General features: G+C 43.5%; 1 protein-coding gene across 4 annotated transcripts in view; it reads right to left on the bottom strand.

The window, feature by feature from the left end:
- Nucleotides 1–26,766, bottom strand: part of ATP8A1 (ATPase phospholipid transporting 8A1) — a 231,557-nt gene that overhangs the window by 172,621 nt on the left and 32,170 nt on the right. For 3 of the 4 annotated variants that reach the window (XM_075997957.1, XM_075997956.1, XM_075997959.1), the window contains exons 2-6: nt 20,351–20,465; nt 17,916–18,015; nt 16,851–16,949; nt 9,134–9,179; nt 1,757–1,797 (exon numbers count right to left, since the gene is read on the bottom strand). In XM_075997957.1, the coding sequence (XP_075854072.1) occupies nt 1,757–1,797; nt 9,134–9,179; nt 16,851–16,949; nt 17,916–18,015; nt 20,351–20,465 (401 nt within the window). Of the gene's footprint in view, nt 1–1,756; nt 1,798–9,133; nt 9,180–16,850; nt 16,950–17,915; nt 18,016–20,350; nt 20,466–26,766 lie in introns of those variants that run through there. The other variant, XM_075997958.1, reaches the window with a different exon arrangement.

Genomic DNA, 26,766 nt, shown 5'->3' with positions numbered 1-26,766 from the left:
TAAAGGTTAATTTTAGAGTGAAGTAGCAGATGGTTATCTCCTGACTTTATTTATTTTCTGAGCAAGCAGTCTAGGTAAAAAGTTAAAAAAACTGATATATAAATCTGTTGGGATGTGTATTAATACTTAACTACATTGACAACCCTAGTTAAAAAGTTTCTAATAAAATTCAATTTATCCTACTTAATTACATCCCATCTTCTCCCTAAAGTGTTTAAATCCATAAGTGCCAGACAAGAACATAAAAGAAACTTATTTTGAAATTGTTTTTAGCTTTCTTTTTTTTTTTTTTTTTTGAGTCAGTCTCACCCTGTTGCCCAGGCTAGAGTGAGTGCCATGGCATCAGCCTCGCTCACAGCAACCTCCAACTCCTGGGCTCAAGCGATCCTCCTGCCTCAGCCTCCCAAGTGACTGGGACTACAGGCATGTGCCACCATGCCCGGCTAATTTTTTCTATATATTTTTAGTTGGCCAATTAATTTCTTTCTATTTTTAGTAGAGACAGGGTCTCGCTCTTACTCACACTGGTCTCGAACTCCTGACCTTGAGCGATCCTCCTGCCTTGGCCTCCCAAAGTGCTAGGATTACAGGCTGTGGAGCCACAGCACCCGGCCTAGCTTTTTTATTTTTTGTTTTGCTTTTTTTGAGAGATGCCTACCATGGAAATAAAGCAAGCACGATCAAAGTATATTCCTCTTTTTGCTTTTATGTCAAAGACCAAAGTAAAGACGGGGGTGAATTTTCAACTATCTGGAAGAGGAGATGTCAGACTCTATTGCAGCTACTGATTTAAAATCAATGAAACAATGCAATTAATTTTTGATTGAGAGAGATACAATGTATCTCTTATAGGAATATAAGGTGACCATGAACATCACAAGGTAGAATTGAGACCACAGGCAGAAACTGGCTGGGAAATACTGGAATGCAAACCAAGTGTGGTCTTTAGACCTCTATCTATTGTCCTGACAATATACTGTCCTTAGATATACACCTTTAGTGTCCTGGCATCCCAGGAAATAAGGTCCCCTGGGTAGAGTAGCCTGGCCTCCAAAGAGACTTTGACCAAGTTACAAAAGTTATTCACTTGTGAATGACTACAGGTCAAATCTTCTTCCAGAACTAAGGGAGAACTCATAATAACCGCTTACCGTTCCAAAGTGAGGTCTGAAAAGAATGAACACCTAAGTAACCTTTGCTACATTAAGACTCAACTCATAACTGCCATGCTAGAGATCCCATGTGCAAATTAACCTCTGATATTATAGAACTGGCTTCCAGTCCATAAGAAGATGAGTTTTAATCTCTAAGACTTTTGTTTTAAAGGAATTAGCAGTATGCACATGTGATTAGTCTCAATATATGAATTTGAGGTAAACAGACAAAAGTAAAATATCAAAACTCAAACTTTTATTTTTACTTGGACAGTAGATGATTAAAGAAAAAAATTACAATGCAAAACAGTTCATGGTTAAAAACAAAAATCTACGAAAACAGTACTCAAAATATACTATGAAAGAAATAAAAGTTCTAGATTATTTTTTTAAAAAAATAATAGTCTTTCTTGAATATTGCAGAAATATTAAATGGATGAGACTAACTGAAGACTCCATGCATGTTTACATTCCTAAATAGCTTTCATATTAGTGGAATTTTGACATTTGCTTTATGTCACATACAAAAATTACATCGACTACTGTACATTTCTATGCATATTTTTTTTTTCTCCTGGAACAAAATAAAAATCAATGCATACCTTTTCCCAGTGAACAATTTCCCAAGCACCATTTCTCAACACTGGAAAGACAAAAGGTGACATTTTTAACAACATTTTTTTACTGGACACGAAAAGGCTATTTCTAATGAAATGACCATTTCTAACAAATAACTTCAAGTAAAACGGCAGCCATTCTTACAAGTTTTAACGTCACGCTAGCAAGAATATGCAAAATTGTACAAAGAGAAGAGAAACAACCAAGGCACAATTAGCTCCCACAATTACACATCACTAAGAGAGGATCATCACAATCTCTTTGGTGTGATCTAGGATTTCTTCAGTACCCAGAGGAGTTACTGAGCTTGCCTGGAGGGGAGAGCCCCCAAAATGACGTGGAACAAACAGGAAGCGACAGGCTTAAAAACACTCCAGATGCCCTGACAGGGGCAATGTTTAAAACACAGAAAAGAATCACACGCGTGGAAGTTAACAGGTTTCCAACAGGCTAGTAAACATTTAACACATAAAGCCAACAGTTCAAGAATCCATTCAGTAAATGAGGGACATCCCTGGGCAAAAGTAAAAAAAAAATAAATAAATAAAATTAAAAAAAGAATTTAAATATATGTATAAAAAAGGAATCGATACCTCCTTTAAAGTTTACAATAACGCAAAACACCTGCACCCCCAAATTTTCTATATTTGGTTTACTGAAGAAAAGCCAGAGAGGCTACTACTATTCAAGTATGATAGCGAGGAAGGTATTTCTCAGCGTCTCATTCACTACTGCTTCACGTCAGTCAAGCTATTCCGCACACGTTCCCCCCTACTATGCGACTGTGTATGATACTGAACATGCTAATAGACACTAAAATAAGTAAATAAATAAAAGAGGACAAGAGAATGATATCAGACAGAAAGCACAGCACTTAGTACTTAGGAAAAGGAATACATCAAGTTACCCAGACAGTAAATTCCACAGGGACAAAGCTCATATTTGCTTTAACCCTGAATTGCCTGGAAACAGCACAGTACCAAGCACAAAGCAGTAAATATTTGCAAAATGAACAATTTACAGGTACGAAACCACTAGGATTTAGTTCCTTCTGATGCTGGAAAAGAGGAATCCCTATGATAATAATAATCCCCCAAATGTTAAACAGCAACTCTAGTAATTAATTACTAAGAGGTCTTAAAACCAGAAGTATACATTATTTTAATCTAAATACTATCGTTTTGTGTTTCCAAATTCCCCGAACACCGGGGTTACAGCGTATTCATTTCTGTATTCCCTGTATCTCCCCGGCTAAATCAGCCGGGCGTGGTGGTGCATGCCTGTAGTCCCAGCTACTCGGGAGGCTGAGGCAGGAGGATCCTGGCAAACGGGACGTTCAAATCTTGCAACACAAACGAATACAAGAATGAATATCTTACATGCACTGTGGCGTGTCCATTTCTGAGCATGTGCGCCATAGAAGCCCTAACCCCGAAAATCAGCCCTAGTGAGGGGCGTGGCTATGAAAATCAGCCCTAGTGGTGGGCGTGGCTATGAAAATCAGCCCTAGTGGTGGGCGTGGCTATGAAAATCAGCCCTAGTGGTGGGCGTGGCTGCGCAGCGCATCTGCACAACCCATGCGTGTCGTCGCGGAGCGGGAAAGAACACGAGCAGCCCTTCTCATCCGCCCCGTGAGAGCTCTAGTGCTCCACAGGAGAGATCGGGGCCAGTGGTTCTAAAGGAAATAGAGTCGCAAGACATTCAGGATGGGATTCGGGGTTTGGAGAGTGAGGATGATGTTCCAGAAGACGACGACTTCACTCTATTTGAATCAATGTAGATTGTTGTACCGTACTTAAAAAAAAAATAACACATCCCCTGAAAATAAGCCCTAGGGTGTCTTCTGGAGGAAAAACAAATAGAAGACCCTGTCTTATTTTCGGGGAAACACGATGGCAGTGTTTCATACAAAATGAAAGAATATTTTTTTGTACGACTTCAAAAAAGATCTATCTCAGCCGCCACCACAGATCCACGTGGGGATTGAGTTCAATGTACAAATTACGATGGCAGTTAGAAATTTATAATTTACAGATTGCTGCGGAGATAAATTTGGCAAAACAACCCCAGTGCAGGGAAAACAACCAGAGTTGGCCCCCAGCGTGTGTGTAGACACGTGGGAGTATGTCAGGTGCCGAGTTCACGTATGGAGGGAAGAAATCAGAGAAAAATGAAGGTAGGTTCAGATGCCAGGAAGACAGGGCTGTCCCGAACAGGGCAGTGGGCGGGGGGCTTTGAGTATTGGGGGTGGCGGGCTGACATGGTTTTGTTCACAGAAGGCAAAGCAAGGGGAAATTTTAATATTAGTATTTTATCGGTTGCCTATGAGACAGTGTGGAGCACAGTGTTATGAAAATACTGCTTTTCAGCTCATTCACAGTCCAGATAATGAATTCTCAGGAAGGCTCCTTTCATTCCTGGTCTCTTTGCTCCCTCCATTATCTACGCCCACGTCCTTACCTAGAGAGAGGTTCATTCTCCCATTCATCGGTCATGCACACGCAGAGCACCTGTTTGTTACGAAAGGACCCTGGGCTGGGATAGCTGCTGGGAACGCAAGGGCAAGCCGGAGGTTTGACCTGCGCTCTGCAGAGTTCCTTGCTAGGATGCAGGGACCGTCACAAACAAAAATACTCAAGCAAAGAGAAGCAGTCACCATTCATAAAACTCATAAAGACTCACTCACGGCCGGGCGTGGTGGCTCACGCCTGTCATCCTAGCACTCTGGGAGGCCGAGGTGGGAGGATCGCTCAAGGTCAGGAGTTTGAGACCAGCCTGAGCAAGAGCGAGACACCCTCATCTCTACTAAAAAGAGAAAGAAACTAATTGGACAACTAAAAATATATGTAGAAAAAATTAGCCGGGCATGGTGGTGCATGCCTGTAGTCCCAGCTACTCTGGAGGCTGGAGCAGGAGGATCGCTTGAGCCCGGGAATTTGAGGTTGCTGTGAGCTAAGCTGATTCCACGGCACTCACTCTAGCCCGGGCAACAGAGTGAGACTCTGTCTCAAACAAACAAACAAACAAAAAAACCCAAACAAACAAACAAAGAAAACCAAAAAAGACTCACTCACTGCACCCTGGACTTCTGAGCATCAATTTACTCTGCCCTCCCTCTGCAACTTGGGTTTTCAGAAAACAACACACAATTGCACATTTGCCTGGTGGTTGAACCATCTACTTAACCGGCTGACATCTTTGGGGCAAGAGGTGGCTTGTGTCCAGAAGTGATGTTGATGACAGGCACAAATGTGGAGTGCATGAAGGTCTGAGCTAGGTCTGAATTCCATAACGAGATCCCCGACTGAGCCCATTAATCAATGAAAATGAGACAACCAGACAGGCACCAGTCTTCAGTCGAATGGTTGAAAAGGTAGGAAATAAAATTACAAATTCACATTTACGCAGCTGCTAGGGAATGACAGAATCCCTCTCTACTGCTCCATGCAAAATAAGGAAAGATAACATTCACCTCTCTAAGACTATAGAAGGATTAATATTTGAATGGAGGGGAAAAAATGTCCTTCTATATTATGTGGTCTTGGTAAACATTTGGAAGATGAAAATTTAAGTTTAGTGCTTTGAATGTCTGTCAGAAATCAATTGCCCGTTAAAAATACCCCCCTTCCCACACTCTTACACCCTCACTCCTGCCTGGATGCAGGAAAGTAAACGGAATTTCATTCTAGAGTAATGCCAACAGGTGGCTTTTCATATTAAGCAATTTGAGTTATCGGACAGCAGACAGGACCCTACTTAATAACATTTTTGTTATCTCCTATCAACTGCCAAACCAAGGAGACCGATACTCAAAAAAGTAGGCAAAAGAATAAAACACACACACAAAAAGATACCATTGTTTTAGAGAACAAATTTCAAGCATTAAACTAATAGCCTGGAAATAGGACTTCCAAGTACAGCTACAAGACGCTCAAACTTGTGGAAGGCCCTTATATGCAACAGTGTAGTATTTGCATATATTCTAGGAACATCTTCCCATCTACTTTAAATCGTCTCTAGATTATTTGCAATGTCTCATACAATGTAATGGCGTAACTAGCATACAGGAAATATGGAAACAGTATCTGTGTAAATAGCTGTTATATACTGCATGTTTATATTTGGAATTTTTTTTTTTATTGTTGTATTTCTCTTTCCCTGAATATTTTCAATTCTCGGTCGGCCGAATCTGAAGATGAGGAACCCACAGGTTGCAGAGGGCTGACCGTATTCTGTTGACTAAAATGGTTTTTATAGCTAAGCCCTAACGTTTTATTTTTGAGATGAGTTTTATGGACACTGACTCTAGAAGTTTTCTCTCTCACCTGCCTAGTCTTCATTATTAGCCACAGGGCTCACCTGTGAATCCATGAAAAAGACTGATGAACCAAGAAAGAACATTTTCTCTGACCGGCAGACAAAAGGGAATACTTCTGGAAGCAGATAAGGACCCAAAAAATGGGAGCACCTGTGAGTACGAGGTGTGGCAGCCCAAAATCATTACAGCCACGATGGCTACTGTGTTTCCCCGAAAATAAGACCTACCCATAAAACAAGCCCTAGCAGGATTTCTAAGCATGTGCACAATAGAAGCCCTACCCCGAAAATCAGCCCTAGTGACAGGCGTGGCTATGAAAATCAGCCCTAGTGATGGGTGTGGCTATGAAAATCAGCCCTAGTGATGGGTGTGGCTATGAAAATCAGCCCTAGTGATGGGTGTGGCTATGAAAATCAGCCCTAGTGATGGGCGTGGCTATGAAAATCAGCCCTAGCGGTGGGCGTTGCTATGAACATCAGCCCCGGTGATGGGCGTGGCTGCACAGCGCATCTGCACAACCCATGCATGTCGTCGCGGAGCGGGAAAGAACACGAGCAGCCCTTCTCATCCGCCCCGTGAGAGCTCTAGTGCTCCACAGGAGAGATCGGGGCCAGTGGTTCTAAAGGAAATAGAGTTGCAAGACATTCAGGATGGGATTCGGGGTTTGGAGAGTGAGGATGATGTTCCAGAAGAAGACAACTTAATTATATTTGAATAAATGTACATGGTTGTACTGTACTTAAAAAAAAACAACACATCCCCTGAAAATAAGCCCTCGTGTATCTTCTTGAGGAAAAATAAATATAATACCCTGTCTTATTTTCAGGGAAACACGATATTCCTTGACTGCACGATGCTGACTTCGTGAGCAGAGGCTTGAAGATAAATAACCACCAGTCACTGAAGACAGAACGTTCCGCTGCATTGGAAAAGCGTTTACTTAATTTTATTTCCAAAGCTGTTAATGAGTATTTTGAGCAATATAGCAACAAATGCAAAAAGTGCATATTGCCAAAAACACCAGTACTTGAAACACCTGGGTTTTTCCTCTTTCGATTCCTCTGTGTGTCCCTTCACACCCAAACTGCTGGGGTAGCTTCCTCCCCTCTTCCAATTCATCCTGCCCTCCATTCTCTCCCTCCATGTGCATCCTGCCTCTTTTTTGGCTCATAAACCTTCAACAGAGAAGTTGGAATTCCCTTTGCTCGGCCTTCAAAGGCCTGTAAAATCTGACCCCTGCCTGCCTTTTCAATCCTGTGTTTGTTTCCCTCTGGTATGAGTCTCTGTCCCATCCCTGGCATTCTAATAACGGTTTAGCAGACCAGCCCAGAAGTCTTCTTCATTCCTGTCCACAATAATTTTCACCGCCTCCTTTCCCACTCGACCCCCACATACCGTGTTTCCCCCCAAATAAGACAGGGTCTCATATTTATTTTTCCTCAAGAAGACACCCTAGAGCTTATTTTCAGGGGATGTGCTATTTGTTTCAAGGACGGTACAACAATCTACATTGATTCAAATAGAGTGAAGTCGTCTTCTTCTGGAACATCATCCTCACTCTCCAATCCCCGAATCCCATCCTGAATGTCTTGCGACTCTGTTTCCTTTAGAACCACTGGCCCCGATCTCTCCTGTGGAGCACTAGAGCTCTCACGGGGCAGATGAGAAGGGCTGCTCGTGTTCTTTCCCGCTCCGCCACGACACGCATGGGTTGTGCAGATGCGCTACGCAGCCACGCCCGTCACTAGGGCTTATTTTCGGGGTAGGGCTTCTGTTGTGCGCATGCTTAGAAATCCTGCTGGGGCTTGTTGTCTCCGTAGGTCTTATTTTCGGGGAAACATGGTATGATGTCTTCCCCTTGTCTCTTGGCTCATCCAAAGTCCTCCCAACATTCAAGGTCTACCTCAGGATACACCAGCTTTTTCTCTCCTTTTGAGCTGCTATGGCATTTCACATGGGCACCACGACTGGCCACAAAAATCCAGAGAGACGTTGAGATCATGTGGTCCAAATCCTGCGTCTTCCACAAAATCTCTTACCTCGCACTTGTACACCTGTTCACGCACCTGTCTCGCCAAAGAGGCGACAAGCTCTTCGGAGCTGAAGTTCTCATCTTACACTTTTTTTGTACGTCTCATAATATAATCTCAGTAACTATTTTATAATTCTATTAGGTAAATTAATAAATACATCTTCCCTCAAATATATCGAAAATCAGCATATGATGCTTTTAGGTGTGAAGTGGTAAGAAAAGAAAGAAGCAGGGCATTTTGACGGGGCCCCGTAAAAATATCAGCCAGGTAAAAACCCTGTCCTTAACTGCCAGGTAACGTTGGCCGACTTCCCTGACCCTCATGCCACTAGGAGAACTTTTGAGAAGGATGAGGCTCACAGAGGGGAAAGCTCCAGGACAGAATACAACGAGTTTCCATGTTCCTGGGTATTTTTTTTTTAAATCATCTTAGAGCATGATGGTCTATTTGCTTCCATCAAAGGTCATTTTGGTCTCGGCTCCTCACTCGAAAAGAGCCACGCCAAGAACACCATGCACTCTGCAGAAGCTGGCCCGGTGTTACCCATCTTTATTTCCGGAGCACACGCCATCTACATGTATAAAATAACTCAAGAGTGCTTTGCTTTCCAATTTTGCTTTTCACCCCCAGGAAGATCACATGTGATTATTTTCTGTAAATTTTTTCTACGGCAACACCTGCAGATGACAAGCGAAGACAGTTTACGGTATTTAACGCTGCCAGAAACAACCGCCAGACTTTAAGGACTATATTCGGGAGCTCACTGCTACCAAGCACTTAAACATATTAGAAAAACGTTGGCTTTCAAAAGCATTATCACCGAGAATCGCTCTAATGCGAACTTAAGCCACAAACGCCACAAAGCAAGAATCCATCCTACCCTGAAAGAAAAACCTAAGGGATAACGAAGTACTCTCCACTGAATTATACTTAACCGGAACGATCTGAAAATATTTCACCATGAGCGTTACTTGACACACGTGGGAAGAAGTAAGACGTAAAATTCCTACCTTGTGTCTGTTTCTTGTTCACAGCATTGTCCGCTTTATGGCGTTTCTAAAGTTCAAAAGCAAAAAGAACAGCTGTGAGAAAGGGAATGAAATCAATGAAACCAAAGAGCACGCACAACAAAAGAGAGGATTTCTTTTTAGCTCCTGTTTCTGCAGGTTGGTCCCTTTCACGTCCATCTCAGTGTTTAGTAAGCTGCATCAACGCGGGAAGGGTCATGAGAAAGCAAAAGATGCTCAGGAATTCTAAAATCAGAAGCACAAGCTGCAGCATCTTTCTGCAGTGATCCTCTTCTGAGAGCTCAAGTTTGGGCTCCCTTCAGGAGGATCTCACATTAGCACACAGGTCAGATTAAAAAAAAAAAAAAAATTTTTTTTTTTTGAAGACAGAGTCTCACTCTGTTGCCCAGGCTAGAGTGAGTGCCGTGGCATCAGCCTCGCTCACAGCAACCTCAAACTCCTGGGCTCAAGCCATCCTCCTGCCTCAGCCTCCTCCCGAGCAGCTGGGACTACAGGCATGCGCCACCATGCCCGGCTCATTATATATATATATATATATATATATATATATATATATATATGTATGTATATATGTATATATATGTATATATATACATATATTTTTTTAGTTGGCCAATTAATTTCTTTCTATTTTTTTTTTTTTTAGTAGAGACGGTGTCTGTCTCTTGCTCAGGCTGGTTTCGAACTCCTGACCTCAAGTGATCCTCCTGCCTCGGCCTCCCAGAGTGCTAGGACGACAGGCATGAGCCACCTTGCCTGGCCTAAAATTTTAACATACAAGGAAAATTCAAACTGAAAGGCTGATTTTGTCTTTGGCTTAAATAACTCACTCGAAAGTGAAGATATGCTCAAGAGAGTTACCTATAATAATTACCCTTTTAATCATGGTATTGAAATAGTCTCAGCTTCTTTTGAAATTCATTATCTAATTAAGCTGAGTACATCCACTATGATTTATGGATGTGCTGGAGTGTGTGGATGACCAGAGCCAGATGCATCTACCACTTGCAAATGGCCCTTTCTGCTCACTGTTCCCCAAAATCTACCTCCAGTGGCAACCATGAGCCACTGAACCGCAAGATCCTATCCTATTCTCCTTGCTCCCAAAAGTACCTCCAAAATTAAAGGGTAAACAGGTTCATTACTCTAAGTCAGGCGTCCTCAAACTACAGCCTGAAGGCCACATGCTTCCCCCCAGCACATCTATCCCGCCCTCTGGGTGTTTTTGCAGCCGCTGCCTGTCCTGCTTAGCAGCCGACTCGTCCCGGGCCCACAGTGCGCACTCTCCAATGGTCTGAGGGACAGTGAACTGGCCCCCTTGTTTAAAAAGTTTGAGGACCCCTGGGTCTAGGCGGATAAGTCTGGAGAGTTACCTGAGCCCAGGTTTCATGGCAGTGAGAAAGAAAACAAAAACAGAAGGTCAGAGGAAAGGTGAGTGGCCAGTGGAAGCTATCTTGTCTACGAGAATCAATGAGATGTTTTGCATGACTTAAGTCTACACTTGCAGCATCAAGCACAACCCATCAGTAAGGCTAACACTGCAGGAAAGCACTGAGGGTAACTCTCTCTCTGCTCAAGGGTGCCACCCTGCAAACCTCAAGGTCAAATTCAGTTGCGCATGCCTGACTATAACATGGGTTGAAAGAAATATAAAAACAGGCCGGGCGCGGTGGCTCACTCCTGTAATCCTAGCACTCTGGGAGGCCGAGGCAGGAGGATCGCTTGAGGTCAGGAGTTTGAAACCAGCCTGAGCAAGAGCGAGACCCCGTCTCTACTATAAATAAAAGAAATTAATTGGCCAACTAATATATATAGAAAAAATTAGCCGGGCGTGGTGGCGCATGCCTGTAGTCCCAGCTACTCGGGAGGCTGAGGCAGGAGGATCGCTTGAGCCCAGGAGTTTGAGGTTGCTGTGAGTGAGGCTGATGCCACGGCACTCACTCTAGCCTGGGCAACAGAGTGAGACTCTGTCTCAAAAAAAGAAAAAAGAAATGTAAAACCAGTGGAGTTCCCAAATTTTCCATTGGAGGCCAAAAAAACCCCACGGTTTTTAGAATCACAGTGCATACACGCAAACACTCTCCAAGAGAAAAATCTAGAGCTGTGGATCAGCACTCCGCAAAGATTCAGCAGCACCCGGGAGGGATGGAGTCATAGCTGGTAGAGTGAATGCAATCTGCGTAAACAATCTGCCACTGAACTGCGTAAAATGCATAAATAAAGCATTCAAATCTCCTCTGGGGAAGAACTGTCGAAAATGATTCTAGACACATCCAGATGCAGGATACACTGTAACTCTCAGTAGGCAGGAAAAGGATACTAACGTAGACTTTTAACAGGCAGAGTATTGCTTTCAAAAGTAAACACGATTTGCCAGAAAATTCCTTCTTAAATAAATTTTTTAACGTTCTTTTAAATTTGGACCATCAGGAGAGAATGTGTTATAGTTGTAGCACTCTAAAAAATACTCATTTGGCTTTTTGTTTTTCATCAAGTTTGTAAAAAAAAAAAAAAAAATTAGAAAGTAATACCAAATAAGTTTCGGTCCAAATTAATGGCCCCAGGTAAACGTAGATATTCAAAGGAGGTGCAAAGATTCCCAAAAGCATGCACGTCTACGACAGACAACGGTTAGACTTCCAACTGAAGGAGACTCGCGAAAGCTTATTAACGAGACACTCCACTTCGAAAAGGAAATTTAATCTTAGTGAAACCCAAGGCCACCCTAACCAGCACTTTCCATCTGGAGAGAATTCTTGCACAAGTGGCTCTCTCTCTCCTCAGCCTTCCCACCACAGAATAAATAAGGTTACCTGTCAAGAAGTAAGTGTGTTACCCACCACAGAATAAATAAGGTTACCTGTCAAGAAGTAAGGGTCCACCTCCACAATCCAACTGTGACCTTACGACTACAGAAAGAAAGCATCTAACTTTTGCATCTTAGAGAGATCATTACTCCTTCTCAACCTAACAGCTAAAAATAATTAACAGGTATTCTCTGAGTTCACTGTCTTAGAATAAGAACTCATTTCCTATCACCGAGCGCTAGTGAATTATTTAACATTATCGATATCTGACAGCATACACTAGAGTATTTTATAAATACCGTGTTTCCCTGAAAATAAGACCTACCCATAAAACAAGTCCTAGCAGGATTTCTAAGCATGTGTGCAATAGAAGCCCTACCCCGAAAATCAGCCCTAGTGGTGGGTGTGGCTATGGAAATAAGCCCTGGTGATGGGCGTGGCTATGAAAAATCAGCCCTAGTGATGGGCGTGGCTATGAAAATCAGCCCTAGTGGCGGGCGTGGCCATGAAAATCAGCCCTAGTGATGGGCGTGGCTATGAAAATCAGCCCTAGTGATGGGCGTGGCTATGAAAATCAGCCCTAGTGACGGGCATGGCTGCGCAGCACAGCTGCACAACCCATGCATGTCGTTGCGGAGCGGGAAAGAACACAAGCAGTCCTTCTCATCCGCCCCGTGAGAGCTCTAGTGCTCCACAGGAGAGATCGGGGCCAGTGGTTCTAAAGGAAACAGAGTCGCAAGACATTCAGGATGGGATTCGGGGTTTGGAGAGTGAGGATGATGTTCCAGAAGAAGACGACTTCACTCTATTTGAATCAATGGAGATGGTCATACCATGCTTAAAAAAAAATAACACATGCCCTGAAAATAAGCCCTTAGGGTGTCTTCTTGAGGAAAAATAAATATAAGACCCTCCTGTCTTATTTTCGGGGAAACACGGTAGTTGCATGAACTTTAGGATACTTAAGTATGCAATGCTGACCACTCTACTCTCCTTCTGGAAATCCTTCCCCCCCACCCCCAAGGCGTTTTGTTTTTTTTAATCACATCACTGCCCAGGTTTTCCGTCTGCATCTTGACCCTTTCTTGTCCTCTCCGTCCAGCTGCTGTTGTTCAGTGACTCGATTCCTTAAGGCGTATTCCCCCGACCCTCCTCACTCCTCATCCTCTTCCTGGTTCAGCTCTGTGCTGCCCGCCGTGTGCAGTTCCAGCCAGTACACAACACACACGCCAGCCAAGACGCTCCCCTGACCTCCACAGTTACAGCCAGTCACCTGCTTGCTTGGCATCTCCCTGTCGCAGTCCCAAAAGCATCCCGAACCGTGCCCACAGGCAACCTGCGACCTTACCCCCCAAGCCTTGGTCCTCGTCTCAGAACACGGAACCGAACACCGCTTATCCGCAGGAGCCAGGAACTCGTCAAGAGTCATTCTTGTGCCCCCTTCTCGCTCTCACTGCCACCCAACCTATTTCTTCACTCCGTCGGTCTTTACCAGTAGCGCCACGTGCCGAGCCCCGTTACCACTGCTGGGCACTCAACCAGAGCGGAAACCGCCCGCTGTCACGGAGCCTGCCTTCCCGCAGCTGGGGCTAAAAATACGAGCAAGGTTGAGTTGGGTATGTATCATGTTGGGCGATGGTAAGTTTAAGTTTGGTCAATTTTACTTTTAAACATATAGTGAATTCATTTTTCCACTTGTCCCCGCCTCTACCCGTTAGTCTAACAGATCTTAGTTTTCTTTTATTAATAATAGGATTTTTTTTTGTTTTTTGTTTTTTTTTTTTTTGAGACAGAGTCTCGCTTTGTTGCCCAGGCTAGAGTGAGTGCCGTGGCGTCAGCCTAGCTCACAGCAACCTCCAACTCCTGGGCTCAAGCGATCCTCCTGCCTCAACCTCCCGAGTTACTGGGACTACAGGCGTGCGCCACCGTGCCGGGCTAATTTTTTTTTTTCTATATATATTAGTTGGCCAATTAATTTCTTCCTATTTTTAGTAGAGATGGGGTCTCACTCTTGCTCAGGCTGATTTCCAACTTCTGACCTTAAGCGATCCGACTGCCTCGGCCTCCCAGAGTGCTGGGATGACAGGTGTGAGCCACCGGGCCCGGCCTAACACCTCCTAATATGTATCCTAACGAATGCCCAGCACCTAAGTCATACCTCAAATACTCCTGCCGAAAGAACTGATTAGCAGATGTAATCGTTACAGCTACTGATAAAGATAGCTCTTTGTGCAACTATCTAAACTGTTGATTGGTAGTTTCCTTCTATAAAGAGTAAATATTTCCATTCCTTCTATAGGGAGTAAATATTTCAAACTTTCTATCAATTTATAGTTTGGTACAGATCTCTTGTTAAACAACTCTTACAACTTTTGGCTAATTTCTGACCACCGATTTCACTAGAAAACTACTCCATATGTCACTATCATTACTTTACAATACTATTACTACATTCTTTAGGGGCTGCCTGATTAGCTGGTTTCTAATAGTACTCAATTATTATCTTATGCCAGTAAGAGTTCTATTAAAAAAGAGGTTCTTGGGTACAATTTAATTCACCATCTATTTGCAAAGATGGGGTACTAGAAACCACAGCTAGAGAGCTTATAGCTTTGCCACAAAAAGTGGGAAGGCAGTTTGGAAGAGTGATTGTGAGGCAGGGCTCTGGAGTTAAACTGCCTTGTTTGAATTCTCACCCCTCTCCCTGCTCTGTCTCTTCTGCAAAATGGGGACAAGATCGATCCATCATACCACCTTTCGGACCACATTCTCTAAGACACACGCCAGGGACGGCACATTTTTGGGCAAACTGCACGCTATTTAAATCATCTTGGCCGGGGGCGGTGGCTCACGCCTGTCATCCTAGCACTCTGGGAGGCCGAGGCAGGAGGATCGATCGAGGTCAGGAGTTCGAGACCAGCCTGAGCAAGAGCGAGACCCCCGTCTCTACCATAAATAGAAAGAAATTAATTGGCCAACTGATATATACAGAAAAAATTAGCCAGGCATGGTGGGCACATGCCTGTAGTCCCAGCTACTCTGGAGGAGGCTGAGGCAGGAGGATCGCTTGAGTCCAGCAGTTGGAGGTTGCCGTGAGCTAGGCTGACGCCACGGCACTCACTCGAGCCTGGGCAACAAAGCGAGACTCTTGTCTCGGAAAAAATAAATAAATAAATCATCTTAACGACAGATCATAATGCACTTTGGGTGTTGTTTTTCAATAATGATAACAGTTTTACTTACAAAAACAATTTTAAACAACGAATTAAAGTTCCTAGTACCTTTTTAACATATGGTACTGGGTAAAACATTTATGTATGATGTCATCTTTCTTCATTCTTGATGCTTTCATTTGCAAATCTGGCGGTAAACCTCTAACTGTCCCTAATGGACAGGACAGTGTGCTGATATCCGAGGTCCCTAACAGATGGCTCATGGAACACGAGAAAACTCGTGAGCAACCCAAAAGGTGATACCATAACGGGTTATTACAAGATTTAGTAAAGGACAAAAAGCAAGTACGTGGAACCCAGAAACACGATCGATGTTGCTAATATTGTTGTCAGTGACTCTTCACGATAACAAGCAGCCAAGAGCACTGGACTGAGATGGAATTCCGATTCCATCGCTTTCTCGGGGAAGTTACAACGACCTCTCCCCCGGCCTCAGCTTCCCTACCTGTAAAATGGGGTTCGCACCCAACTCTGAAAGCTACTGAGGCAATTAAACGAGGAGAGAGCATTTGCAAAAGCAACAAGCACAACAGCCTGGCAGATAACGGGTGCGGAATGAAAATCAGGTTACACCGAAGAAAGAAAAATGAGTCCGCCAAGCAAAGAAAGAGACAAAATTGTGGTAAAAGACCAATCCGAATAGACAGCCAAACCCAACCATAATTTAAAGGTTCGTAAGCCTGTGAAAACAATACAGGTGAGAAGACGATCTCTTCAATTTCCCAGCTGGTGGTACCCATCAAATATGTTCTTTCCAATCAAGATCTATGTCTACTCCTACACAGTCGGATGCCTTTGAACCCAATGATCTAAATGTTCAACTGACCCATTTCTAAGGGGTCTAGTTAGTGATGCTATGGCTCATGTCTTCGTCTTAATAAGATTCTCTACAGGAAAAAAAGGTTAATGTTTGTAAAACTTGAAATTGGCACTTTCTAAAACACTTCTCAGTCTTTCCTTGCCTTGACATCTAACTTTTTTTCCAAAGGCTTGATGGAAGACCATTTCAGCAGGCAAAGAAATACTTTAAAAGAATAGGAAAACAAAACAAAGCAAAACATTGGCATCTTCAAGTAAGATAGTTAAAATAGGTAAACTAGAGGGCAGGAGGGAAGCCTGAATCTATTTTATAAAAGGGCAAAATGACTTCCCCTTTTTTTCTACTACTATGGAATGGCAAAAATAGCAAACTTGCTTTTACTTTCTTTTAGTGAAATCAGAGAAAAGAAAAGGAAATGTAAGAACTACTAAAATAAGACAAAAAGAAAATCAAACATTTAAAAAGGTGAAAATTATAGTATTTGGATTAAAAATACCAAAAACCCCATTATAGTTAGATAATTTGGAGGTTACTTTATTTCATTTAATAGAAAATAAAATTCAGATACAGTTTTCTCCCCAAGCCAATTGTTTAAGTTAAATTAAATAGCAAAGAAACATAACAGAATACTGTAACAAGCATTCAGGAATATTAACCCTAAAGAAACCAACAAAAATTAATTTGGGGGGTTAAGAACATATTCTATACATTTTTAAGCTGAATGGATATTTTAAGCAGTCTATGCCAACATTAAATAACTCTAGAAATTAATATTTTAAAAAATGTTAAATAACAGAGTCACAAGTATTTATAAAAAAAAAAAAAAGCCAAATACTTACAATATCTTCTATTATCTCTTTGATAGCTGCCACAGCTAAAATAAATAAGAGAGGGACCAGTGTGGTGTAACGACCTGTTGGTGATACATCGGGTATTTGCTATTTGGGAAAAAAAAGAGAAAAATCCAATGAGAGCTAGAAAGTTTATAACCGATTTAAAAACAGCAAAGTCTTAGTGCCTTCTAAAATATGCCTTGCTGATTTTATTATCACAGCAGACTAACACTGGATGAGGCAATTTGCTGGTATTTACTGTGTTTCCCTAAAAATAAGACCTACCCATCAAATAAGCCCCAGCAGGATGTCTAAGCATGTGCGCCATAGAAGCCCTACCCCGAAAATCAGCCCTAGTGATGGGCGTGGCTATGAAAATCAGCCCTAGTGATGGGCGTGGCTATGAAAATCAGCCCTAGTGGTGGGCGTGGCTATGAAAATCAGCCCTAGTGATGGGCGTGGCTACACAATGCATCTGCACAACCCATGCGTTTATATTGCAGAAAAGAAAAAAAAAAGATCAGAAGGGCATGTGCCCAAAATTTAAGAGTGTTTGTCTCTGGCGGTGGAATAGTATAAGTTTTAATTTTTTTCTTCGTGTTCTGTTGTGCTTTTAAATTCTTTTTTTTTTTTTTTTACGACTAACATATGCTACTTTTTAATGAAACCATTTTTTTTCTGATGCTAACTGACAAAAATACAAAGAGAAACTCAAGATTTTAAGCGGTGATTCTGGCATTCTGAGGTTCGGAGCGGATGCTTTCACTGCTGTGAAAATCAGTATTTTAAGAAAAATTCCCATCCTCCTTTGCCGCCCAAAATGAACGGCTCTTGCCCCAACAAATTTACAGAGCATCTAAAAGGAGCTGGTACAAATGAATCGCAGGCTCGAAGAGGTGGTGGAAGAATGACACTGCTTACAACAGAGGGGGCCGGAGCCTTTACCCAAACCAGCCTAGCTCTCTGCATCCAGGGAAACTCAGTGAACTGGCCGCAGACTTAACAAAAATCATTTACTTTACGATACCTGAACACCTGACTTTGAACTAAGGTTTTGCAACGTGGCTTTACCTGGAGCAGTGCAATGAAGAGAAAAAATGAATTCGCGGCTCTTCTGAACTGAGAGTAGAGAAATCTCGGAAGGAAGGTGATGATGTTGTATTTTGCAGTGCTGGAAAACAAAAACAAAAAGCAGCGTAAAACTTAATTACTCCCTGATCAGCACCTACATTTACAACGTTCTGTCGCTGCCGTATGAAAACCGGATGATGGGGGTTTGCTGTCTCAACTTGGAAGAATGTTGCGAAGGGTTGTTAACCTGAACGGAAAAGAGCAAAAGGAACTGGCTACCCAAACGGTAAAGAGAGGGTACCAGGGCCGGGCTCGGTGCCTCACGCCTGTCATCCTAAGCACTCTCTCTGGGAGGCCGAGGCGGGAGGATTGCTCGAGGTCAGGAGTTCGAAACCAGCAAAAGCGAGACCCCGTCTCTACTAAAAATAGAAAGATATTAATTGGCCAACTAATATATATAGAGAAAAGATTAGCTAGGCATGGTGGTGCATGCCTGTAGTCCCAGTTACTTAGGAGGCTGAGGAGGGAGGATTGCTCGAGGTCAGGAGTTCGAAACCAGCCTGAGCAAGAGCGAGACCCTGTCTCTACTAAAAATAGAAAGAAATTAATTGGCCAACTAAAAAAGATATATATAGAAAAAATTAGCCAGGCATGGTGGTGTGTGCCTGTAGTCCCAGCTACTCAGGAGGCTGAGACAGGAGGATCGCCTGAGCCCAGGAGTTGGAGGTTGCTGTGAGCTAGGCTGACGCCACGGCAATCCAGCCCAGGCAACAGACTGCTGAGACTGTCTCAAAAAAAAAAAAAAAAAAAAGAGAGAGAGAAGACCAGTTTTACTTTCAACATTGTATCATTTGTCCTCTTTGGCCAATTACCCTGCTTAACGTTACTAGAAGCAGCTTACAAAGAAGAGCCACTTTAGATAAGATCTTGTATAACATGACTGATAGAAAATGCAATCTTGCCAAAAAAAAAAAATCAGCCACTTGAGCAGGACCAGACACAGGACACAGAGATGTCTTTTCTGGATAACTTCAGAGAAACAGGGAAGTTTCCGGGACTTGTACCTGAATTTTCTTCGCGCCCACACCAGGAACTTGGCTCAGACCCCAAACTAAACACACCTGATGTGCCCACGTTTGTGAGATATCGCCACTCAGGTCTTGGAAACATCCAGATCTTCCTCTTGATTATCCAATAGAAAGGACATTAAAGGAGAGGCCAACGCCACACTTCCCAAATGGAGAAATGTTATCGTGTTTCCCCGAAAATAAGACAGGCTCTTATATTTATTTTTCCTCAAGAAGACACCCTGGGGCTTATTTTTGGGGGATGTGGTATTTTTTTTTTTTTAAGAACGGTACAACCATCTACATTTATTCAAATACAGTGAAGTCATCTTCTTCTGGAACATCATCCTCACTCTCCAGACCCCGAATCCCATCCTGAATGTCTTGCGACTCTGTTTCCTTTAGAACCACTGGCCCCGATCTCTCCTGTGGGGCACTAGAGCTCTCACGGGGCGGATGAGAAGGGCTGCTCGTGTCCTTTCCCGCTCCGCGACGACACGCATGGGTTGTGCAGACGCACTGCGCGGCCACGCCCCTCACTGGGGCTGATTTCCATAGCCACGCCCATCACTAGGGCTGATTTTCATAGCCACGCCCATCACTAGGGCTGATTTCCATAGCCACACCCACCACTAGGGCTTATTTCCATAGCCACGCCCACCACTAGGGCTTATTTTCGGGGTGGGGCTTCTATTGCACATGCTTAGAAATCCTGCCAGGGCTTATTTTGTGGGTAGGTCTTATTTTGGGGCGAAACATGGTCCTCTAGAATCTGAAGTTGCAAATATTAATTTCAAATGGGCCCTTCCCAGATCTGGGACTTCCTCCCCTAGAGAAACACCGGGCGTGTGCACTTGGTGGCCGGCGCTTACCGGGATAGATTTTAAATTATTGTTGGAATAAAACAACGGTGCAGCGACATAATTCTCACAGTCCTCTGTTCCTCCTCATCGCACCAAATTGCACAAGCATCAAAACCCGGTATTTGAAGACTGTTTAAAGGAAAGGCGGAATGGCCTCTCCTAAAATGTTAAGTCTTGTTAACAGGAACCAACAACACACTGCGCTCTATTTAACAGGTTTGGGACAAAGGCAGTTTACCTCCAAATAGCTTTCGTTATCCAGATATCCTCTCCTTCCTGTGTGGGTAGCCATTGCCTTTTACCCTCTTCCATTTAAGTTAATGACCCTTTGCAACATTTATCCAGTTTGGAAAAGCAATTAGAGTGTGATGAGTGCTGGTTACCCCTTTTGCAGTCTTCCTACTTCCAGAATTCTTAATTAATATTTCTTCAATCACAATAGCCAAGATACAGCTATCTTGGGACCTGCTACGGCGGGTCCCAAGTGTTCTTTGGCAGCTCCTACCTGACATGGTTGTTGCAGAACTTCGTCAGCTGGGGCTGGTTGATGAAGATAGTCCTCACTTCCTCCTGGTCAGCCAGGGAGGTCTTTTCCGAAACCTCGTCTGTCTTCTCGTAACCTTAAAAAAAGAGACAACCTGCTCATTGGACAAGAAATGTTCCATTTTGTTAGCCGTACCAAAAACACATTTATTTCATAACCAGTCCGGAATATAAAATCTGCAAAAAGCTACACACTTCCCTCTTATGGGTGTCATTTTATAATATTAATAAGAAGTAAAATACCCCCATCTAAAATTTCCATTAGATTTACTTTTTTTAAATGTAAACAAAATTTTTTTTTTATTTCAGCATATTATGGGGGTACAAATGTTAAGGTCGTGTATATTGCCCTTGCCCCCTCCCCCCTCAAGTCAGAGCTTTAAGCGTGACCATCCCCCAAACGTTGCACATCACACTCATTAGGTATGTATATACCCATCCCCTTCCCCCCCCTCCCACCTGCCTGACACCCGATAAATGTTTCTCCTATGTGTCCACTGAGGTGTTGATCCATTAATACCAATTTGCTGGTGAGTCCATGTGGTGCTTGTTTTTCCATTCTTGAGATACTTCACTTAGTAGAATGGGTTCCAGCTCTATCCAGGAAAATACAAGAGGTGCTAGATCACCATTGTTTCTTAGAGCTGAATAGTGCTCCATGGTATACATATACCACATTTTATTAATCCACTCATGTATTGATGGGTACTTGGTTTGTTTCCACAGCTTTGCAATTGTGAATTGTGCTGCTATAAACATTCCAGTGCAGGTGTCTTTTTTGTAGAGTGTCATTTGATCTTTTGGGTAGATGCCCAGTAGTGGGATTGCTGGATCAAAGGGTAGATCCACTTGTATCACTTTGAGGTATCTCCATATTGCTTTCCACAGAGGCTGAACTAGTTTGCAGTCCCACCAGCACTGTAGGAGTGTTCCTCTCTCTCTGCATCCACGCCACTTATTGTTTGGGGACTTTTTGATAAAGGCCAGCATTTAATACTCACGTAAAAACCGACCCACTTCAAAAACAGGAACATGGATTTTAAATTGTTTCTCATCTTTCTCCCACACATGTTCAAGTTATTTCCTCTCATTATATAAAAATATGTCTAAAAGTAACAATTTTAAACTTATTTACATTACAGTTTTAGACAAAACAAGATAATTTAAAATATATTCCAAAAATGTAAGCATACACATTGAATGCTTTTCTGGTTTTGTTTTTGTTTGGATGAAGACAGAGAAAAAATAAATGGTGAGGTTTTAAACAGGCAACCACCACATAGATCTAACTCACTGGGATCCTCTTCTATTTTTCTCCAGTGAGAATTTATGTTCACCAATGAATTTTAAATTTGTCAAGATCTCAATCGTTGGAACCACGCAACAGATTTAACCGGGTCCCTTGTTACGATGTTGGCAACACCTTACACAAAAATACAAGTTCTACGAAGGATAATGAACACAGAGTATTTTAAACTGCCTATTACACCTTCTAGTGAAAATTAAACGAAATGAGATTCAATCCACTCCTCACTGCTTCCCTAGAAAGAAATGCCAACAGTGCTCTACCTCCAAAAAACCACAATGAGATATCACTTAACTCCAGTGAGAATGGCCTTTATCAGAAAGTCCCCAAACAACAAATGTGGATGCGGAGAGAGAGGAACACTCCCACACTGCTGGTGGGACTGCAAACTAGTTAAACCTCTGTGGAAAACAATATGGAGACACCTCAAAGCGATACAAGTGGATCTACCATTGGATCCAGCAATCCCACTACTGGGCATCTACACAAAAGAACAAAAGTCACTTTATGAAAAAGACACCTGCACTCGAATGTTTATAGCAGCACAATTCACAATCACAAAGTTGTGGGAACGACCCAGGTGCCCATCAATTCATGAGTGGATTAATAAAATTTGGTATATGCATACCCTGGAGTACTACTCAGCTTTAAGAAACAATGGTGATCTAGCACCTCTTGTATTTTCCTGGATAGAGCTGGAACCCATTCTACTAAGTGAAGTATCTCAAGAATGGAAAAACAAGCACCACATGGACTCACCAGCAAATTGGTATTAACGGATCAACACCTAAGTGGACATATAGGAATGACATTTATCGGGTGTTGAGAGGGTGGGAGGGGGGAGGAGGGGATGGGTGTATACAACCACAAGGAGTAAGATGTGCAACGTTTGGGGGATGGTCATGCTTGAAGCTCTGACTCGAGGGGGGAAGGGGGACATGGGCAATATACATAACCTTAACACTTGTACCCCCATAATACGCTAAAATAAAAAATAATAAAAAAATAATAATAAAGATTTTTTAAAAAGTTCCATTTTTATTCTTTTTTTTTTTCCGCCTAGCCAACGTCAACCCCTCCCCAAAGACCGGCCGACACGTGGTCCCTTCTGAAGTCTTCTCTGATGTGGGAGTCCGCAGCCTCCGCGCCTCCCCACGCTCAGCGAAACACTTACCAGAAGGTTCTGCTGCTGTCTGCTTATCAGCCGGGCTCCCCCCACCAGAATGGGAGCCCCCCGGGGCCCGAGACGGTGCCTCACTCATCTTCCTACCACCGGAGCGACAGACAGACGGCAGAGGCTCCACACACGTCTGCTGCACACACACATGCTCCCGCAGGTCAAAGGAGTGGCCACAGGGCTGTTTTTTTGAGGGTGAGCAAACGCTGCTCCACCCACTGATAAAAAAAAAAAAAAAAAAAAAAAAAGACGGTCCAGATAGCCAAGTGCTGGCGACAAACGGCACATGCAAAGCTTGCCTGTGGGGTTTGGTGACTATAAACCGGAAACCAGAAACCGGAAACCAGAAACCGGAAAATTAGGCCGGGCTTGGTGGCTCCCGCCTGTCATCCTAGCACTCTGGGAGGCCGAGGCGGGAGGATCGCTCAAGGTCAGGAGTTCGAGACCCGCCTGAGCAAGAGCGAGACCCCCATCTCTACTAAAACTAGAAAGAAATCAATTGGCCAACTAATATATATATATATATATATATATATATATATATATATATATATATATATATATATATATAGAAAAAAATTAGCCGGGCGTGGTGGCACATTCCTGTAGTCCCAGCTACTCAGGAGGACGCTGAGGCAGGAGGATCTTTTGAGCCCAGGAGTTTGAGGTTGCTGTGAGCTAGGCTGACGCCATGGCACTCACTCTAGCCCGGGCAACAAAGCAAGACTCTGTCTCAAAAAAAAAAAAAAAAACACTGGAAAATCACTGGGGCGGTTCTGCAAGGCGTGGGCACAGGGGGCCAGGGTGAGAGGGGAGAGGCGGTGCAGGGGTGCAGGCAGGGCAGCGTGGGTGGCTGAGGCACACACAGAGAGGTGAGGCAGAGCGGGGCGGGACACCACGCCGGCTAGATCGGGGAGGCCCCACGTGCCAGGGAAGAAGCCTGGAGCTCCTGGTCTGCCTGGCAGCCAGCCAGGGACAGCCCTCCAAGTGGGAGGGGCGGGGAGGGGTGAGAGTCACATTTCATCCTCATCATCCTGGAGGTCACCTGGCTCCAGGTGAGAACTGTCACACCCACTTCACACTCTGAGACCCATTAGCACCTCTGCCCATGGTCATCACAGGGTCAGTGACCTGGTCTGTCACCACCACTCCATGTTTCAGACACAGTGTAAGCTTTTGCCCTTACTTTTATACGACTGAGATTTTACTCATCAAATATAGAAGTGTATCAACCTTCCACAATTTCTTTTGTTTGTTGTTTTGAGAGAAGAGTCTCACTCTGTTGCCCGGGCTAGAGTGCCGTGGCGTCAGCCTCGCTCACAGCAACCTCCGACTCCTGGGCTCAAGCAATCCTCCTGCCTCAGCCTCCCGAGTAGCTGGGACTTACAGGCATGTGTCACCATGCCCGGCTCATTTTTTTCTATATATTTTTAGTTGGCCAATTGATTTCTTTCTGTTTTTAGTAGAGACAGGGGTCTCGCTCTTGCTCAGGCTGGTCTCGAACTCCTGAGCTTGAGCGATCCTCCCGCCTCAGCCTCCCAGAGTGCTAGGATGACAAGCGTGAGCCACCGTGCCCAGCCTAGATCCCTCTCTTTTTGGTAGGCAGAGGTTATCCAAGCCTGTAAGATTGATGTATGCATTGCATAAAACCGTGAGTAAATTGATGATGATGAATGAACTGTCATAGGGACTAGAATAATAACTGAAATCCCATAATCAATTCAAGACTGGTAGCAGGGCCCATGTTGAAAGTTACATGACCAAGTGACAGGGTGTCTGAGAGCACGGAAGCTGTCACTCACGAGCGGTGGGATGAGATAGAATCTCACGGCATCAGGCAAGCACCAGCCTGCCGCACCCAGTCCCATGAAAAAAGGGGGAGACGTACCCATAGGACCCCAATCTTCAAAGACTGCTGGAATAGGTTGGCAACAGGGCCAAGACGCTTCAAGCCTGTTCTCTAACACCTCTCCCTTTCCAAAAGAGCTGAGCTTCGTGCTGACGACATTTCACTCTACGGGTCACACCCCTTTCCTGACTGCCTTCCTCCACAAATTCAAACTGGTATTTCGTCTTCCAGATTAGACATCTGCAGACCTCGGAACCCACCTGGCCTCCTTGCAGGTGACTTGGCTCCCGTCACGTGGTAGCCTCTCAAAGAAGTGAGAAGACCCGCTCCAGTGTCTCCAAATTTCCAAGCTCTTGGAGGCATCTCCAAACGGCCCAAGGACAGACACCCAAACCAAGGGTGTTAACGGCACCAGCCACTGCACTCCCTTCCTCACCTTGTGGATTCTCTAGAAGAATCGCTCAGGCATTCCTCCCCGATGGCCCTGGTGCTCAGTGGGACATCTCCCATTGCACAAAGAGGCTAATACCATTATTAGTCTTAAATTAAAAGTTCCCCAGAGCAAATAAGCAGACACATTCACACATCCGTCGCTGCGTGCAGCTGAACTGAGCAAACCTCTTTCTCCACAAAAGCACATTTATTTGTACAGTGGCTTCTGGGATGTCTAAGTTTTTTGCTCTCCAAGGTCCATAACACTTCTTAAAAGTGGCCAGAAGCAAACCAGCGTCTCAGAATATACGATTCTGGTCTGGCTTTTGTCGAAACGAGCAAGGAAAAGACTTGTCCTTATTTATGCCAAATGGAATAGACAATGATTCAGCAATTCAGAATTCTAGCTATACTGAAAGTTCCACATCACATGTTTGTGATATTCTGCTCCTTATTTTTTTTTCCCCTTGAGCAGAGGAGCAGTTTTGTTTTCTGAATTGTGGTTTATTTCAACTCATGATAAAATAACTATTTCCTGAGCACACACCAAACCAGAGATATACGATCAGGCAGAATTCTGCACTCCCACTGATAAAAGGACCAAATGCTATTTCCAGAGTCCTGAATGGCCAAGAATTTCAGTAGAGAGAAATCAGCAGTCACGTGCCAGTTTTCACTACTGAATATGCTAACAAAAGGAAGCTACTTTGTATTACAAAGTAATACAAAAAATATATACAAAATATATAAAATATAATACAAAAATATATACAAAGTAATACAAAAACATATATACAAAATATATAAAATATAATACAAAAATATATACAAAGTAACACAAAAATATATATAAGCAACAATGTCTTGGAGACCATTTCAGCTCCCAGCAATGATTTTCATTATCAAGAAAACATAAGAGGCCGGGCACAGTGGCTCACACCTGTCATCCTAGCACTCCGGGAGGCCTAGGTGGTTGGATCGCTCAAGGTCAGGAGTTCGAAACCAGCCTGAGCAAGAGCGAGACCCCATCTCTACTATAAATAGAAAGAAATTAATTGGCCAACTAAAAATATATAGAAAAAATTTAGCCGGGCATGGTGGCGCATGCCTGGAGTCCCATTTGCTCGGGAGGCTGAGGCAGAAGGATCGCTTGAGCCCAGAGGTTTTAGGTTGCTGTGAGCTAGGCTGATGCCACGGCACTCTAGCCCAGGCGACAGAGTGAGATTCTGTCTAAAAAAGAAAAAGAAAAAGAAAACATAAGATGCTGGAGTGTGAGCATCCTAACTGTGACTCCAAAGTGAGCAAGTGTTCACTGTCCCCAGTAGTGTTTGATCATTTAACTCGCCTAGAAGCTGTGAGGTGAGTTCTGGTAATTCTGCCAATCACCTGACCCAGCACAACCCACTCCACCCCTGGGGGGTCATATTCTCTTGTAAAATGAGGAAGCCAGGCTAGTAACAGGACATTTCCCTTTCAGCTCTAAAATCCTGTGCAATTAGTATCCACTGGGTACCAAGCCTCGGGTAGGGGGGGAAAAAGATCAATATCCCATCTGTTCAGAAGAGCAGAGAAATTAGAAAAACAAAACAAAACAAAAAAAAACTCCCTACTTGA

The sequence above is a fragment of the Microcebus murinus genome, chromosome 26 (assembly GCF_040939455.1).
Source record: "Microcebus murinus isolate Inina chromosome 26, M.murinus_Inina_mat1.0, whole genome shotgun sequence".
In the NCBI taxonomy this organism is placed as follows: Eukaryota; Metazoa; Chordata; class Mammalia; order Primates; family Cheirogaleidae; genus Microcebus; species Microcebus murinus.
The sequence above is the reverse complement of the archived record's forward strand: the minus strand, read 5'-3'. Positions and strand labels throughout refer to the sequence as shown.